The 19,065-nt window shown below is 43.8% G+C and overlaps 1 protein-coding gene across 1 annotated transcript in view; it reads right to left on the minus strand.

The window, feature by feature from the left end:
• Uba2 (ubiquitin like modifier activating enzyme 2) overlaps window positions 1-17,303 on the minus strand; it is a 48,628-nt gene extending 31,325 nt beyond the window's left edge. The window contains exons 1-6 of the mRNA XM_045155297.1: window positions 17,154-17,303; window positions 10,739-10,822; window positions 9,056-9,126; window positions 7,706-7,770; window positions 4,198-4,298; window positions 314-435 (exon numbers count right to left, since the gene is read on the minus strand). Of these exons, the coding sequence (XP_045011232.1) occupies window positions 314-435; window positions 4,198-4,298; window positions 7,706-7,770; window positions 9,056-9,126; window positions 10,739-10,822; window positions 17,154-17,291 (581 nt within the window). The 5' untranslated portion in view covers window positions 17,292-17,303. The remainder of the gene's footprint in view (window positions 1-313; window positions 436-4,197; window positions 4,299-7,705; window positions 7,771-9,055; window positions 9,127-10,738; window positions 10,823-17,153) is intronic.
• Window positions 17,304-19,065: the final 1,762 nt, after the last annotated feature.

A 19,065-nucleotide genomic window follows, 5' to 3' on the forward strand; every position in this document is an offset into this window, starting at 1 on the left:
TATTTCCCCAGGCCCAACTTCCATTGTGATTTCTTTTTAACTAAAGGGTTATTTATAAGCATGTTTTCATATTTCCAAATATATATATTTGTATTTATTTAGCCACATGCCTGTCTCCGATACCAGACTAAACATCCTAAATCTCATTTATGACATGCAATGAATGTTGTCTGAAGTTAATCCAAGAAACATTAAAAAAAAACCACTCATGTCTCATCACCCTATAAATACAACCACCCCATGAGATTTAAGTAAAAATGAACTCATTTCTCATAATCAGTACTGAAAAATATGTACAGAAATACTCTCTTACTTGAACAAATATTTTGCCCAAACGATGCAATGAATAGGTTCAGAAGGTGTATTCCGAATCGTACAGCCAGGAAAAGTTCTCTGTGTTGGCTTAGGATGACATTCATAACACTCGGTTACACCCTATAAAGTCGGGAAATGAAAACAAAACAAAACAAAACAAAACAAAAAAACAACTTATTCCATGATGCTGATTATAGGGTAACGTAACTGCAAACACTATTCCTTCCTCTACATGTCAACTAGGCTTTCTGTCATCAAGAAACTTTTGGAATATTAAGTATTACAGAGTCTACACTGAATATGCCATACTCGCAAGTAAGGATGAGCTGGGCCTCCTGATACCCAGCAAGAGTATACAAAGCAACCTCCAAAATTATTGCACCTCCATGTCAAAACAGAGAGCTTTACCTTCATTGCATTACACAGAAAAACTACCAAAAGATAGTTTTCCAACCAATTTTTAAAAAATACTTATTTATGAGAAAGGAGGAGAGAGACAGAATGGGTAACCAGGCGTCTAGCCACTGCAAATGTACTCCAGATGCGTGCACTACTTTGTGCATCTGGCTTTATATGGGTACTGGGGAACTGAACCTGGGTCCATTGGCTTTGCTGGTAAGTGCCTTAAACACTAAGCCATCTCTCTAGCCCCCAAACAATTATTTTTTAAAAAAGACAAAAAAAAAAAAAAGTCTATCAACAGATATACACTTAGTATGTCATAAATTACATAAACTCATGTAATTATTACAAGTAATATTATTATGATGGTGCACGCCTTTAATCCCAGCACTTGGGAGGCAGAAGTAGGAGGACTGCCATGAGTTCAAGGCCACCCTTAGAATGCAGTGAATTCCAGGTCAGCCTGGGATACAGTGAAACCCTACCTTGAATAAAAACAAAAAAAAAAAAAACAACAAAACAAACCCTGCGGTATTCCCATGCTTTCCTTGTTTTCACTGGTACACATTTAAAGTTAAGTATATGAGATGGCACAGCAGATAAAGGAGCTTGATTATGAAGCCTGGGAGACTAGGTTCAAATCCCCAGTATGCACATAAAGCCAGATACAAAGTGGCACATACATCTGGAGTTTGTTTGCAGTGGCAAGATGCCCTTGCACAACCATTCTCTTTCCATGCAAATAAAATACAAGTTCAGAAATGCAATTTAAATATATGTATCTATAAAATATAGTGGCTATTTTAGGATACTAGTAATGGTTTTGTTTCTCGAATAGGGTCTCACTGTAGCCCAGGCTGATGTGGAATCTATGGAATCTCAAACAAACTCAAACTCATGATGATCCTCCTACCTCTGCTACCCAAATGCTGGGATTAAAGGTGTGTGCCACCACACCTGGCTGCTGCTGGTTCTTTCTTTCTCTCATTCTCTCTTTTTTTTTTTTTGGTGAGCCCCTGCTGTTCTCCAATCTCTGCTTCCCACGGGACTGGGGTTACAGAAGTGCATGGTTACACCCAGCTGATTATGTGGAGCCTGTCAGGGCTCTCAGGCTCTTATACCTGAACAGGAAGTGCTCTTAACTACTGAGCCATCTCTGTAGCCCTGTACTTCACTTTTATGTGAGACAGGGTCTCTTGCTCCTTCATGCAAATGAGTGCTGGGATTAAAGGCATGTGCCACCATACCCAGCAAGTAATGGGTTTTATAGGAAACAATGTCTTTCTAATAATAAGACTCAAACCCTATAAACACTGTTAAATATAAACTATAGCAGACACAGGGCCTTCTCCCTAATACTGTAACTTGTTTGCTTGACTCCCAACATAATTTCTGAAGGACAGCCACATGGCATGCAGTCATATTTTGTTTCAGTAGGGGGGAAAAAAAAAGAGAACTTGGTGGGCCTGGTAGAGAACACCATTAGTCTCAGGTAAGAGGATTGCTATGAGTTTGAGGCCAGTCTAGCTACAAAGTGAATTCCAGGTAAGCCTGGGCTAGAGTCATACGCTGCCTTAGGGGATAGGGAGAACTATTGCCTTGATGTGCAGATACTAAACACCTGCATTAAATTACATATAGTTTAGGACTGAAGAGACAGCTTAACTGTTAAGGTGCTTGCCTGAGAAGCTTAAGAAACCATGTTTGACTCCCCTGGTCCCACATAAGCCAGATGCACAAGGTGACAAAAGCATGCAAGGTCACACATGCACAAAAGGTAATCTACACGAGTAGATTACTGTGGCTGGAAGCACTGGCACACCAATTCTCTCCCCCTCTTACATTAAAAAAAAAAAAAAAAAAAAAGACAAGTCTGTTGGGCTTGCCTCAAAAAAGAAAAAAAAAGAGGGCTGGAGAGATGGCTTAGCGGTTAAGCGCTTGCCTGTGAAGCCTAAGGACCCCGGTTCGAGGCTCGGTTCCCCAGGTCCCACATTAGCCAGATGCACAAGGGGGCCCACGTGTCTGGAGTTCGTTTGCAGAGGCTGGAGGCCCTGGCGCGCCCATTCTCTCTCTCTGTGTCTGTCGCTCTTTAATAAGTAAATAAATAAATATTTTTTAAAAAAAGATATATACTTTGATATGTACAACACTTTATTTACCACAAACAAAGTCACAATTTGGGGCTGGAGAGATGGCTTAACAGTTAAGGCGCTTGCCTGCAAAGCCAAAGGACCCAGGACCCACATAAACCAGATGTACAAGGTGGCACATGTGTCTGGAGTTCCTTTGCAGCAGTTGGAGGCCCTGCAGCTCCCATTCTCTCTCTTTCTCCCTTTCTCTCAAATAAGATGGGAGGAGGGGAAGCTCAGATAAAATGAACAAGTTTTAAAAGTACAGTTTAATTTTCTTTTCATAGTTTTAAAACCTGCAAAAGAAGCCAAATATGGTGGCACAGGCCTTTAATTCCAGCACTCAGGAGGCAGAGATAGGAGGAATGCAAAGTTCGAGGCCACCCTGAGACCAGCGATTTCCAGGTCAGCTGGGGCTAAAATGAGACCCTACCTTGAAAAACAAACAAATGAGCCAGGCAAGGTGGTACACACCTTTAATCCCAGCATTTGGGAGGCTGTGAGTTTGAGGCCACCCTGAAACTACATAGTAAATTCCACGCCTGGGCTAGAGTGAGACCCCCTGGGGGGGAAATCCCCTAAAAGAATTCTTCAAATGTAATTTGTAAGGGTTGGGGAGATGGATCAACAACTAAAGGTGCTTGCTTGTAAAGCCTGATATTCAATTCCCCAGTACCCATATAAATCATGACACACAAAATGGCACATACGTCTGGACTTCACCTGCAACAGTGGGAGGCTCTGGCATGCCCATACTTTCTCTCCCTCTCTTAAATAAAGGCAGATGACAGCAGATGGTCAGCACTCAATTCCAATGGTGGGATTCTGTAACACGGGCTGAGTGTGCACCCATTTACCCTATTCTATAGTGTTATGTAAGGACAGCATGCAGTTCCATGGCTACTGAGAAGTCTCCATCATGTGTTATATTTGTCAGTCTATGGAGTTCGACACATAAATTAAGTGAACCAAAGTGACACAAAGCCAAAAGACCTCCTGCCTCCTCTTTCTGCTTGTCCTTACAGCAGTCTAAGTTTTATTTGGGAACAGGGGTTTGTTTGCTGGGAATTGAACATACCCAAGGATCCAAGCACCATACACTTTTCCCCCTGGTTTTTCAAGATAGTGTCACCTGGAACTCACCAAGTAGTCTAAGGGTGGGCGTGAGCTCAGAATGACATCCCACCTCTGCCTCCTAGTGCTGTCATTTTTCTTCCTTATACTGCTTTATATGGTGTGAAATACTCTAGACCTCTAATACTGGCCTGTTTGTACTATATACACTCGAATCTTACTTCTTTCCCTCCTAAGGGATAAAATATTGTAAAGTCAAAGTCAAACATTTCTTTACCTTCTTTATAGTAGTTACTTGTCCAAGATAACCAGCAGTCCCACTCTCAATAAGAGGCACGTCAGCTGCCAAACACATCCTATTAACATGGTTTCGGGCAGCTGTTAGAAAAATACTAGTTAGGAAAGAGTTTGTAAAACACAAAATTTCTGAAAAGACAAACTAGTTATCAAGATGACAATTATCTAAATTATTTAAGTGCAGCTTTACCATGGCCACAGTCAGATAACAACCATCTTTTGTTATGTTTTCTGCAGTCATGTGCAAGGAACTTTGTACCTTTGCTACACTAAACAAGCACTCTACTCCTGAGCTACATCATCAGCCCAATAACATGTTAATTACAGACACTTCTAGGGCATTCACTTACAAAAATTTTAAAGAAGCTGAGGAAATGGCGAAGCAGTTAAAAGGCATTTGCTTGCAATGCACTTATGTAAAGCCAGACAAACAAACTAGTGCATACATCTGCAGTTTGTCTGCAGTGGCAAGAAGTTCTGGTACAGCTATTCCTTCTCCTTGAAAGATTTTTTTGGGAAAAAAAGTCAGTAACTGGGCTGGAGAGATGGCTCAGTAGTTAAGGCACATGCTTGCAAAGCCTAAGGACCCTGGTTCAATTCCCCAGTACCCATGTACAGCCAGATATACAAAGTGACACATCATGTCTGGAGTTTGTTTGCAGTGGCTAGAGGCCCTGGCACACCCCCATTCTTTCTCTATACCTGCCTCTTTCGCTCTCAAATAAATAATTTTTATTTTTTTATAGTTTGGTTTTTCAAGGCAGGATCTCGCTGCAGCCCAGGCTGACCTGGAATTTACTATGTAGTCTCAGGGTTGCCTTGAACTCATGGTGATTCTCCTACTTCTGCCTCCCGGGTGCTGGGATTAAAGACATATGCCACCATGCCCAGCTTAAAATATTTATTTGGTTTTTTCCAAAACTATTTTATTTTTGAGGGGGGGGGGAGGGAGGTTAGAGAAAGAGAATGGGTTCACCAAGGCCTCTAGCTATAGCAAACAAACTCCAGATATATGAGAAACTATGTGCATCTAGCTTATGTGGGTACCAGCCAATAGAACCTGAGTCCTTGGGTTCGCTGGCAAGTGCCTTAACCGCTAAGCCATCTCTCCAGTCCTTTTTTAGTTTTTTTTTTTTGATATTTTTATTTTTATTTATTTGAGAGAGAGAGAGAGAGACAGAAATAGGCATGTAGAGAGACAGAGAGAGAATGGGCACGCCAGGGCCTCCAGCCACTGTAAATGAACTTCAGATGCATATGCCACCTTGTGCATCTGCTTATGTTGGTCCTGGGGAATTGAACCAGGGTCCATAGGCTTCGCAGGCAAACGCCTTAACTGCTAATCCATTTCCCCAGCCCCACTTTTTTAGTTTTTCAAAGTAGGGTTTCACTGTAGCTCAGGCTGCCCTGGAATTCACTACGTATTCTCAGGGTAGCCTCAAACTCATGGTGATCCTCCTACCTCCGTCTCCCAAGTGCTGACAAGGATTAAAAGCATGAGCCACCATGCTTGGCTAAAAAAATATTTTTTATAAAGTAAATAATTCTCAGGGCTGGAGAGATAGCTTAGTGGTTAAGGCACTTGCCTGGCAAGCCTGAGGACCCAGGCTTGACTCCACAGTATCCACATAATCCAGATGCACAAGGTGGCATTTGCATTTGGATTTCATTTGCAATGGTTCAAATACCTAGCATGCTTATTCTATCTGCCTCTTTCTCTCCAATAAATGATTTTTTTAAAAAAAGTAAATAGGGCTGGAGAGATGGCTAAGCGGCTAAGCGCTTGCCTGTGAAGCCTAAGGACCCCGGTTCGAGGCTCGACTCCCCAAGACCCACAAGGGGGCGCATTGTCTGGAGTTCATTTGCAGTGGCTGGAGGCCTTGGTGTGCCCATTCTCCCTCTCTGCCTCTTTCTGTCTCTGTCTGTCGCTCTCAAATAAATAAATAAATAAATATTTTAAAAAAAGTAAATAATTTTCAAATCCCAATTCCAAAGTGCTAGAGCCAAGGTATATCTTGTCTAGTATACAGGATTCTGGGTTTGACTCAGCACTGCAAAATACAAAGCAAATAAGCCAAAGTGCATCCTTCTCCTCTATGGTGAGCCTTATCCAAAGCTGTCTTATATGTTCCTTCTACTATTATTAGTAAGTAATACATGGCAGTGGGTAAAGAATATAGTATAGTAATTAGGAACTATTAAGACAGTTAAAGCTAGAAGAAAAAGTCATTCTGACTTACGATGCTTTTCTCCTTTTGATATTTCCCGAACTATTACAAACTTATCTGGCAATACTTTTATATGTAGGAATAAGTATAGGCAGGAATATTACTGAATTTCACCCTACATTCCAAAAACAGATTAGTCAATATCATCAGCTGACTATATAGTACCTGACTATATGAAACCCCATACAACACTGCGAAAGCAAAACAGAGAAAGATGTACATCTAGAAGAATCTGTTCTTACATCTTATGGCATCAAAATGTCTAAAATAAGTCTAGAGCCTTGGCCTTCAATTTTAGCATCTTAAACCAGGTGTGGTGGCAAATACCTGTCATTCTAGCACTTGGAAAGGTGGGGTAGAAGGAACAGAAAAGCTTCAAGCATCTTCAGCTACCTATCTACTTTGCAACCTGCCTATGAGACTCTGTCTCAAGAACAAACAAAAAGCTTCAGCATCTTATCAATTTAATCTCAAAGGATTGAAAATCCATCCATTGTTTTTATTAACCCTAGGGTAAGACATGTACAACCAAAGTGGTACAGTGTTTACATGCTGCAATCTTCTGAGACAAAGACATCCACACAAACTCCCTAGCAGTCATTCTTTAAAGTCCCCAAACCTCTTATCTACAACTTTTGGTAGAACAGTAAAGGATATGATGGGTAAATTCTTGTCTGGGTCAAAAAAGAAAACTCAATTCTAAAAAAAACTTCCAGCCAGGCGTGGTGGCGCACGCCTTTAATCCCAGCACTCGGGAGGCAGAGGTAGGAGAATTACTGTGAGTTCTAGGCCACCCTGAGACTGCATAGAGAATTCCAGGTCAGCGTGAGCTAAAGTGAGACCCTGCCTCGTAAAACCAAAATAAAAAATAAAAAAACTTCCATCAACTTGCAAGAGTTTTTATTTTGTGTATGTGCATGTGTATGCCAAGATCTCTTTCTGCTGTTACAATCAGCTGCCCATCCAGCTTTATGTGGTTGGCTGGGGAATTGAGCCCAGGCCAGGTTTTGCAAGCAAGCACCTTTAACCACTGAGCCACCTGCCCAGGCCCTGACAAACTAAAACCTCATCTTGACAGGCACATTTGTAACCCTGGCACTACGAAGAGGGAGACAAAAAGACTGCCTTAAATTTTGAGGCTAACCAGGACTATGGTGAGTTCTAGGCCCTATCTCAAAAACCTGAATAAATACTGAATTTCTAATCACCTGACATAGGGAAGAAATACTAAGACAATAAAAGTATTAAAAATCACCTTACCTCTGTTATCTAATGCATTCATAACCAATATAAACTGTCGAAAAAATTCCACATTATAGTCAGGGCTACAAAACAAAACAAAATGTCACTATAAATGTCCTTACATATTATCTTCCACAGTATAGTAAGAATGCTGAGAGGAGTAACAACAACACAAAAATAGCTAAGGTTAGAAGTACACACTATAGACACATTTTCCCATCATAAGCACTTGAAAGAAATTATGTCACTTAAATTCTTCTCCTTAAATTGAGTGTGGTGGCACGTGTCTTTAATCCCAGCACTTGGGAGGCAGAGGTAGGAGGATCACTCACTGTCAGTTCAAGGCCACTTGGAGACAACATAGTGAATTCCAGATCAGCCTACCTGAAAAAAAAACCTACCTCAAAAAAAAAGATCCTTTCTGACCAGCTACTTAAGGTACCAAATAAAATCTCAAACAGCAGAAAGCTGGTATAACCTTACTAGTGTCACCAGGCCTTCTCAGGGAAGGAAGGGCCTGGGAAAATGCAAAGAGTACATTCCCAGGATCTGCCAGGCCTGTGGTTTCACCTCACATGGTCAGGATCAGACAGGGTTCAGGTCCCCAGGGCCTCTGCTTTTAGCAGCACTGAGAAAGCAACACAGGATAAGAGGCTACAAGGCTACTGGCAGGACCACAGAGCAAATATTCAGGGAAGAAAAACACAGGCATAAAGACAAATACCTTGAAAAATTGTGAGGCTTTCTCGAATTCCAGGACTTCAAACAAGGCCTTATTTTGATAGCGTGTGTGTGTGTGTGTGTGTGTGTGTGTGTGTAAGATTAAACCCACCACATTTTACAGCACTTCCAAAATTATACATATTTAGCTTAGCTAAGTACAAACTACTATATTTTAAGCATTCTAGAAAAAACATTTTAAGACTGGGTATGGTGGCATATGCCTTAATCTCAGTACTCTGGAGGCAGAGGTAGGAAGATCACTGAGTTTGAGGCCAGCTTCCAGGTCAGCCTGGGCTACAGTGAGAACCTACCTCAGAAACAACAAAAAAGGAAAAGTCGTTTTAACATGCAGAATGAAGCCAGACTTAGTGGCTCACACTTATAATCCCAGCACTCAGGAGGCTGAGTTAGGATGTTGATCACAAGTTCAAAGCCAATTTAGGCTACAGACTGAGTTCTAAATTAGCTGGGCTAGAGTGAAACCCTGCTTCAAAAAAAACAAACAAACAAACAAAGTAAAAGAAAAAACCGCACACCCAGAATGATTCTGGACTCACATATATGGTAATAAAAATTCCTTTCATTTTAAAAGTTTAATTAAAAATTCATAGCAAACAACTTTGTAATATAGTAATTAGAGCATACTTCATGATGCTGTCATGGTAAGCTACAATGTTGGCTTTCGGATAAAACTGTAGTACACTTTCTTTGGCAACCTGGAAAAATAAACAACAGTGAATTACTACAGTGTTTTTTGTCAGTATCTGAAACTTGCTATTACATATTATCTTCTATTGGAAGACAAATACCTTTATTTTACCTACTTACACTGTAACTTTATATTACATAGGAAATCCAAAAATATGTCAAAATTTCACTGTTACATGCATATTTATATATTTATAAATTGAGCTCTCCCCTACATATTATTACCATACACACTTCTAAATAAATGACAAGCTTTTTGTTTTTAATATTTTATTATTTATTTGTTTGTTTGTTTGACAGAGAAAGGGGGAGAGATAGAGAGAATGCCAGGGCTTCTGCAAACTCTAGACACATGTGCCCCTTGTATATCTGGCTTATGTGGGTCCTGGGGAATTGAACCAGGGTCCTTAGGCTTTGCAGGCAAATACCTTAACCGCTAAGCCATCCCTCCAGCCCCCCCTCCTTTTTTCAGGTAGGGTCTTGCTCTAGTCCAGGCTGGCCTGGAATTCATTATGTAGCAATCCCCCTACCTCTGCCTCCAGAGTGCAGGATTAAAGGCATGCACCACCATGCCTGGCAAACAGCAAGTCTTAACAAAAACATAAAATGTTGGGCTGGAGAGATGGCTTAGCGGTTAAGCGCTTGCCTGTGAAGCCTATGGACCCCGGTTCGAGGCTCGGTTCCCCAAGTTCCACGTTAGCCAGATGCACGAGGGGGCGCACGCGTCTGGAGTTCGTTTGCACAGGCTGGAAGCCCTGGCGCGCCCATTCTCTCTCTCTCCCTCTATCTGTCTTTCTCTCTGTATCTGTCGCTCTCAAATAAATAAATAAATAAAAATTTTTAAAAAAACCATAAAATGTTTATGTTGCTTAAGGTTGATCCCCAGCAACATAAATTTTTTGTTCAGAAAAGAAGATGCATGGCCTGTGTCTTTAATCCCAAGCAGAGGTAGGAGGATCACCGTGAGTTCAATGCCAACCTGAGACTACATAGTGAATTACATGGGCCAGAGTGAGACCCTACCTCGAAAAACAAACAAACAAAAATAATAATAAATAAGTGAATAAAATGCAGGGCTGGAGAGATAGCTCACTAGTCAAAGCCCTTGCCTACAAAGCCTAACAATGTGATTTAATTCCCAAGTATCTACGGAAAACATCAGATGTATAAAGTGGCACATGGGTATGGAGTTTGCTTGCCCTGGCTAGAGGCCCTAGCGCAACCATTCTCTGGGTACAAATAAATAAAGATATTTAAAATGAAAAAGTAGGACAGGCCAGGCATAGTGGCGCACACCTTTAATCCCAGCACTCAGGAGGCAGAGGTAAGAGGATCACTTGAGTTCGAGGCCACCCTGAGACTACATAGTGAATTCCAGGTCAGCCTGGACCACAGTGAGACCCTACCTCGAAAAACCAAAAAATAAAAGAAAACAATTAGAAGGGGTCACAAAAGACACAGTATTAGCACATTTTTCTTTCATTTGTTGACCAAAAAAGAGGGTTTAGTCATTATTCTTTAAATCTTCACAGTCTCTAGCTTCACCCATTTCCTCCTACAGAGGAGCAGATTTCATCTAGGACCATAAATAAAAGATCCACCAGCACAGCAGATAGTTACCTGTGCCTTTGATCTTCCAACGTGCTTCTTTTGAAACAGAAACTGCCTGTTGAGGTTGCTGACATCAATAGTGTCCAGGTCAATCTACAAATACATAAACTCAGATGAGCCACGTGTTCTGAAATATCTGAGCAGTACCACCACCCAGAACTGCTGAGTTAGAGAAAATGTTTTTTTGGCCCAGTGGTACTAAAATCAAAAAATTGATAAAAATATTTAATACATAGGCTAGAGAAGTGGTTCAGCAGTGAAGGTGCTTGCTTCCAAGACCTAACATCAAAAGGTCAGTTCCCCAGTACCCATGGAGACTAGATGCACAAAGGGCCACATGCACCTTGGAGTTTATCTGCAGTGATTAGAGGACCTTGTTTACCCTTCTCTTTCTGCTTGCAAATAAATATGCATTTTTAAACACGTACCAAAAGAATCAAGATCGGGGCTGGAAAGATGGCTTAGCGGTTAAGGTGCTGCCTGCAAAGCCAGAGGACCTTGGTTTGATTCCCCAGAACCCAAATAAGCCAGATGCACAAGGTGGCACATGTGTATGGAGTTCATTTGCAGTGGCTGGAGGCCCTAGAAAGCCCATTCTCTCTCTCTCTCTTTCCTTCTCCCTGTGTCTTTCTCTCAAATAAATAAATTAATTAATTAATTAAAAAATGAATCAAGATCAATGTCAAAGGAAGCCTCAAATATAGTTTATTTGGGATTTTTGTTTGTTTTTTAAGGGTAGGGTCTCACTCTAGCCCAGGCTGACCTGGAATTCACTCTGTAGTCACAGGATGGTGTTGAACCATGACAATCCTCCTACCTCGGCTTCCCAAGTGCTGGAATTAAAAGCATGTGTCATCACACTGGCTCTTTTTGGGAATATTAATTTAGGATATTTTTTTTCAAGGTAGGATCTTGCTCTGGACCAGACTGATCTGGAATTCACTATGTACTCAGGCTGGTCTTGAACTCACAGTGATCCTCTCTACCTCTGCCTCCCCAGTGCTAGGAGCTAGGATTAAAGGCCTGCACCTGCACACCCATCTAGGATTTTTGCAAATATTTCAGAAAATTCCTTGGTTTGTGTGAACTAAGCTCACTAAAAGCAGCTGTGCAGCTGCACAACTTGAAACATCCTGCAGGGCTGACTGATCAGAACTTCTGTGGTAAGAGGGATGGGATGCAAAATAAGCACAGGCATACCAGGGCCACCTCCCAGTGAAAACAAACTCCAGACACATGGCGTTTATTTTTAACATGGGTACAAGGGAATGGAACCCAGGCTGGCAGTCATTACAAGCAAGTGCCTTTAATTGCTGAGCTGCTACTTCAGCGCTCTGAGCTATTTTCAATCCTCTTAACAGCTATTTATCTGGGCTGAAGACAGGGCTTAATGGTTAAAGGTGCTTGCTTGCAAAGCCTGAGTTTGATTCTACGGTACCCATGTAAAGCCAGATGCACAAAGTAGAATATACATCTGGAGTTCATATGCAGGGCCAGGAGGCCTTGGGGTCCCCATACTCACTCTGTTACTTTCTTAAATAATTAAATGATTTTTTTAAAAGCCATTTATTTGCCCACCTCCTATGACCTAACACCCTTGTGACTAGGAAGTAAAGCCTTCTGGAATGTAATATTAACTTCCACCAATCCAAAGGCTAAGAATTGGGCTGGAGAGATGGCTTAGCAGTTAAGGCGTTTGCCTGCAAAGCCAAAGGACCCAGGTTCAACTCTCTAGGACCCACATAAGCCAGATGCACAAGGGAGTACATGCATCTGGAGTTCGTTTGCAATGGCTGGAGGCCTTGGTATGCCCATTCTCTCTCTGAAATAAATAAATAAAACATATTTAAAAAGAAAAACAAAGGCTAAGAATTATCAGCTAGCACCTGAGGCCTAAAACAGATTGCCCTAGCTTGCTATAACCTATGTTTTTGTCTTTTTTTAATTATTATTATTTTTTGGTTTTTCAAGGTAGGGTTTGGCTCTGGCTCAGGCTGACCTGGAATTAATTATGTAGTCTCAGGGCCTCGAACTCTTGGCAATCTTCCTACCTCTGCCTCCCGAGTGCTGGGATAGGCGTGAGCCACCATGACCAGCTCTCCACTACTGTCTTTTTAAAAACTAATTTTTATTTATATATTTGAGACAGAAAGAGAGAGAGAATGGGCACACTAGGTCCTCTAGCCACTGCAAATTCCAGATGCATATGCCACCATGTGCAATCTGGTTTATTTGGGACCTTACGAATCAAACTTGGGTCCTTAAGCTTTGAAGGCATGTGTCTAAACGGCTAAGCCATCTCTCCAGCCCATCCACTAATGTCTTTGAAAAATGTCTTCGGGACTGGAGCAATATACTTCAGCAGTTAAGCTTGTCTGCAAAGCCTAAGGACTTGAGTTTAATTCCCCAGTACCCACATAGAGCCTGATGCATAAGGTCACACATGCACCTGAAGTTCCTCTGCAGTGGTTAGAGGACCTGACATGCCCAGTCTCTCTCACTCTCTCAAATAAAGAAATGAAATATTTTTTAAAAGCTTAGGAGGCAGAGGTAGGAGGATCACTGTGAGTTCAAGACCAGCCTGAGACTACAGAGTGAGATCCAGGTTAGTGTAGGCTAGAGTGAGACTCTACCTCAAATAAACACAAAACAAATAAACATATTAAAAAGAAGAAGAGGAAGAAGGAGAAAAAGAAAGAAGGAATGGAAGGGAAGGAGGGAGGGGTGGGGAGGGGAAGAGAGGAGAAGGGAGGGAAAGGGAAAGGCAGCCTGGAGTGGTGGCGCACACCTTTACTCTCAGCACTCAGGAGGAAGAGGTAGGAGGACTGCTGTGAGTTCAAGGCAGGTCAGCTTGGGCTACAGCAAGACCTGACCTCAAAAAACAAAAAACCAAAAAAAAAAAAAAAAAAAAAAAGGAAAAGTGCCTTGATTTATGAACTCTCTGTTCTCTTTACCATAAAAAAAAAAAATTGAGCGTGGTAGTGCACGCCTTTAATCCCAGCACTTGGGAGGCACAGGTAAAAGGATTGCCATGAGTTCAAGGCCACCCTGAGACTCCTTAGTGAATTCCAGGTCAGCCTGGGCTACAGCGAGACCCTACCTCGAAAAACAAACAAACAAACAAAAAATTTCATATAACTGCAATCATGTTGAGACATGTAATTTGGGGAACCTTAAATCTGTGTTCACAGGCCATGGTCACTTATATATGGCTCCAAAATAAATGATGACTTGTTGATTTCCTTTTCTTTTCTTTTCTTTTTCCTTTATTAAAGACAGGGTCTCATTCTAGTCTGGGCAGGCTTGGGCCTCACTCTGTAGTCCTAGGTTGGCCTCAACCTCACAGCCATTCTACTTGTGCTGGGATTCAAAGTTTATGCTACCATGCTCAGCAAGAACTTTTTTTTAATCAATCTAATTACTTTCAAACACTGAATTTTACTGTACCCTGTTTTTATTAAATGATATGTGGTAAACAGACTTATTAAAAAATTTATTGCCAAGCTAGGCATGGTGACACATGCCCAGAGGTAGGAGGATCACCAGGAGTTCAAAGCCACCCTGAGACTACATAGTGAATTCCAGGTCAGCCTGGACTAGTGAGACATTACCTTGAAAACAAAAATTATTGCCTTTTTTAATTCAGTTCTTCACCTATATAAACAATATCACTTATAACTACCAGAAGACTGAGAAAGGAATTTCTTAACATGCAGTTTAAAAAAGGAGAGGGAGGGCCAAAGAGATGGCTTAGCAGTTAAGGTGCTTGCCTGAGAAGCCTAAGGACACATGTTCTACTCTCCAGATCCCACAAAAGCCAGATGCACAAAGATGAGGAAAGCAAACGGTGGCACAAGCATCTGGAGTTCAATTTCAGGGCCTGGGGCCCTAGCAGGCCAATTCTCTCTCTCTCTCTCTCTAAAATAATGGGGGTGGGGGGTGAAGTAGACTTTCATCTCAGCACAGAGGTAGAAGGATGGCCATGAATTTGAGGCTACCTGAGACTCTACGGAGTGAATTTCAGGCCGGCGGTACCACCTCAAAAAAAAAAAAAAAAAATCATACTCTGAGGAGATGGTTCAGCAGTTAAAGGCACTTGCTTGTTTGATTCTTCAGTACAAACATAAAGTCACAGGCACAAAGTGGCACATGCACCTGGAGTTTACTTACAGCAGTAAGAGACCTTCATGAACCATTCTCTCTCAAGTAAGTATCTTTTAGGGGCTGAAGGGATGGTTTAGCAGTTAAGGCATTTGTCTACAAAGCCAAAGGACCCAGGTAAGCACAAGTGGGCACATGTGTTTGGAGTTTGTTTGCAGTGGCTGGAGCCCTGGCACGCCCATTCTCGATCACCCCCTCTGTCAAATAAATAAATTAATATTTTTAAAAAAATATTTTTTAGGGCGGGAGAGATGACTTAGTGGTTAATGCACTAGCCTGCAAAACCTAAGAACTCAAGTTCGACCCTCCAAGCCTCACATAAGCTAGACACACAAAGTAATGCAAGTGTACAAGGTTGCACATGCGCACAAGGGGCATACAAACATGTGGAGTTCAACTGCAGTGGCTGGAGGCCTTGGCACAGCAATTCTCATTTAAAAAAACAAAGGCCAGTCTTGTTGGGCTTTGGCCAGGCTTGACACACACCTTTAATCTCATCACACAGGAGGATGGCCATGAGTTCTAGGCCAGCCTGGGACTAGAGTGAGTCCCTACGTCCAAAAAAATAAATAAATAAATAAATAAATTTAAAAAAAAACCCAGGGACTGGAGAGATGGCTTAGCAGTTAAGGTACTTGCCTGCAAAGCCAAAGGACCTAGGTTCAGTTCCCCAGTACCCATGTAAACCACATGCCCAAGGTAGTACATGCATATGGAGTTTGTTTGCAGTGGCCGGAGGTCCTGAAGCAGCCATTCTCTATCTTCCTCCTTCTGGCTCTCTAGCTTTCAAATAAGTATATAAATGAAAATAAATTAAAAAAAAAACCCAAACAAGCAAAAATAAAATAAACCAGGGCTGGAGAGATGGCTTAGCTGTTAAGGCACTTATCTACAAAGCCCAAAGACCCAGGTTCGATTCCCCAGAACCTAAGTAAGCCAGATGCACAAGATAATGCATGTGAACAAGATGGTCCATCATCTGTAGTTTGATTGCTGTGGCTAGAGGCCCTGGCGCATCAATTCTCTATCTCATAAAAAAAAAAATAAATCAAAGAACAACCAAAACCACCATTTATTTTCCAGGTGCTCAGTGTCTGTTGCAAAAAAAAAAAAAAGTTAAAACAAAAGCATGTATTATTACTTTTTTTTGGAGGGGGGGTCATCTCAGGCTGACCTGGAATTTACTATGTAGTCTCAGATTGGCCTTGAACTCAAAGTGATCCTCCTTCCTCTTCCTCCCTAGGGCTGGGATTAAGGGCATGCTCCAACACACCCTGCTAGTGAATTCCAGGTTGGCCTTGAACTAGCATGAGACCCAGCTCGGAAAACAAAACAAAAAATTTTTAAATTAGTGTCAACAGTTAGCAGCACATTTGGGTTTCTGTGGCATGTAAATGGATGTGACGACTAACCAAAGGAAGAATGGGTGGATTCTTCACCTCCATTCATTCATGAGCTTACACAATGCCAAACTACATTTCACTCCATGTTTCCACTACACCTCAAGACACTTTAAACACAGATCCAAGTACTAGCCTCAATACGTACTAAACAGCAATGACTTGATTTAAAATTACAGTGGTTCCCTATCATTGTACATCCACACAAACATTAAAACCCTAACTTCCAAAGGGGGGGGGCATTCTCCTGCCTCCCAAGTAGTGGGTACAGGTGAGCAATACTCCACCCTGCAGATTTTAAGATCTTTAATGAAACTAAGTGTGCACGCTGTACCCAGGAGAGGCGCGCCAAGTCCCAAAGAAGTCGTGCCACCTGTTACATGACCCCAGCCTGCATGCCAAGTCACTAAACGTCACTGCATCTGGATCTGCTCATCCGCTAAAGATAAAACGGGATGGAAACAGTGCGCGCCACCCGCAAGCTGCAGGCGAAGGTTGGCTCAGTGAAGGCGCGCGGGGCCGGGCGCGCGGGCCGGTCGCGGCTTCCGCGGTTGTCAACCCCTGCGTGGGCTGTCACGTCCGCACCCGGGGCACCTTCGGGTCCAAGTCACCGCCGCCCCCGGGGGACGCGACGCCACCACCTCGTGCAGCGCGGCGAGACGGGGCGGGAGCCGTCCGACGCCAGGCCGCCGTCCCGGGCCGCCCGGAAGAGCCGCGGCAGCGGCGGCCGCGCGGGGGAGCGGGCGGGCCCGTCGTGCGCGCCGAGGCCGGTGGGCGCCGAACCGTCCCGCACCCCGCCGCGGGCCCCCGCCGCCCCCAGCGCAGCCCGCCATTCAGCCGGCCAGCGCCGCGCCGCGCCTTACCAGGTCGATGTGGGAGAAGCCGGTGAGCACGAGGTTCTTGAGGAGCTCGCAGCCGATGCCGCCCGCGCCCACCACCAGCACCCGGCCGCCGGCCACCGCCTCAGCCAGCTCCCGGGGCAGCCCCCGCGACAGCGCCATGGCGGCCCGGACGTTCACGAGCCGCGGGCCGAGGCGGAGGCGGGAGAACGAGCCGCGCCGGAAGCGGTGGGGGAAGGGCGGCGCGGCTTCCGCTCCTGCGCACTGGCAGCCGCCGCCCCGCGCGCCGCGAAGGTGGGCCCGCTCCCCGAGGTCGCCTTGCACCGCTGTGCCCTCCTTAGGGGTTAGAGAACGGATGTGCCTGTACAAACCCACGGGGCCACAGTTCTGTGCAACCCGAATACACTGGCAATGGGCTCGTGGCGTGGCTCGGCGGTTAAATCTAGGCACTTGCTTGCAAAGGCTGCACGGGGAAATAACACATGCGTGCGCGCTTCATTCACAGTGGCGGCAGGTCCTGGTGTGCCCATATTCTCACTCTGCTTGCAAGTTTTTTTTTTGTTTTTTTTTTGAAGTAGGGTCTCACCCTAACCCAGGCTGACCGGGAATTCACTATGTAGTCTTAGGGTGGCCTCGAACTGACGGCGATTCTCCTACCTCTGCATCCCCAGTGCTGAGATTAAAGGTGTGCGCCACCACGCCCAGCTCAAATAACTCTTTTTTTTTTTTTTTTTTTGGTTTTTCGAGGTAGGGTCTCACTCTAGCCCAGACTGACCTGGAATCCACTATGGAGTCTCAGGGTGGCCTTGAACTCATGGCGATCCTCCTACCTCTGCTTCCCGAGGGCTAGGATTAAAGGCGTGCGCCACCACGCCCAGCTTAAATAACTTTTTTTAAAAAGAAGAAACAAACACACGCCATGGTTATTTTTTTTAATTTTTTTGTATTCTTATTTATTTGAAAGTGACAGAGAGGGAGAGAGAGAGAGAGAATGGGCACGCCAGGGCCTTTGGCCACTGTAAACAGACTCCAGACGCATGCGCTTCTTTGTGCATCTGGCTAACATGGGTCTTGGGGAATCGAGCCTCGAACCGGGGTCCTGAAGCTTCACAGGCAAGCGCTTAACCGCTAAGCCATTTTTCCAGCCCATGGTTGATGTTTTTGTGTATCTGTTACGTAGTTCTGTTTCCGGGATACTCGTGCCCCTTAAAGAAAATGCTAATTCTGGCCGGGCGTGGTGGCGCATGCCTTTAATCCCAGCACTTGGGAGGCAGAGGTAGGAGGATCGCCGAGAGTTCGAGGCCACCCTGAGACTCTATAGTGAATTCCAGGTCAGCCTGAGCCAGAGTGAGACCCTACCTCGAAAAAAAACCAAAAAAAGAAAAAAAAAAAAGAAAGAAAATGCTACTTCTGAAATAAAATACTAGAGAACAAGAAAAGACTGAAAACACAAAATGTCATTTGAGGGCTGGAGAGATGGCTTAGCGGTTAAGCGCTTGCCTGTGAAGCCTAAGGACCCCGGTTCGAGGCTCGGTTCCCCAGGTCCCACGTTAGCCAGATGCACAAGGGGGTGCACGCGTCTGGAGTTCGTTTGCAGAGGCTGGAAGCCCTGGCGCGCCCACTCTCTCTCTCTCCCTCTGTCTTTCTCTCTGTGTCTGTCACTCTCAGATAAATAAATAAATAATTTAAAAAAAAAATGTCATTTGACTGCTGTGGTCTTTCTCTGCAGCCAATTGTCTCACCAGCCACAACCTAGGATGGTCTGAAGGATTTCTTGAGTTGCTGTCATCGTGCAAGCACAGGGACCAGTGGATAAACAGGGTGGAGGGCATCCCTGCATAGTGGCTGAGTCCTTCCTCGCCACTGGCCCGGCTATCACATAGGCAGCTAAACTCGCCCTCTGTGGGAGAACGACCTTCCCACTCGACACACTATA

This window comes from Jaculus jaculus, chromosome 7 (assembly GCF_020740685.1).
Source record: "Jaculus jaculus isolate mJacJac1 chromosome 7, mJacJac1.mat.Y.cur, whole genome shotgun sequence".
In the NCBI taxonomy this organism is placed as follows: domain Eukaryota; kingdom Metazoa; phylum Chordata; class Mammalia; order Rodentia; family Dipodidae; genus Jaculus; species Jaculus jaculus.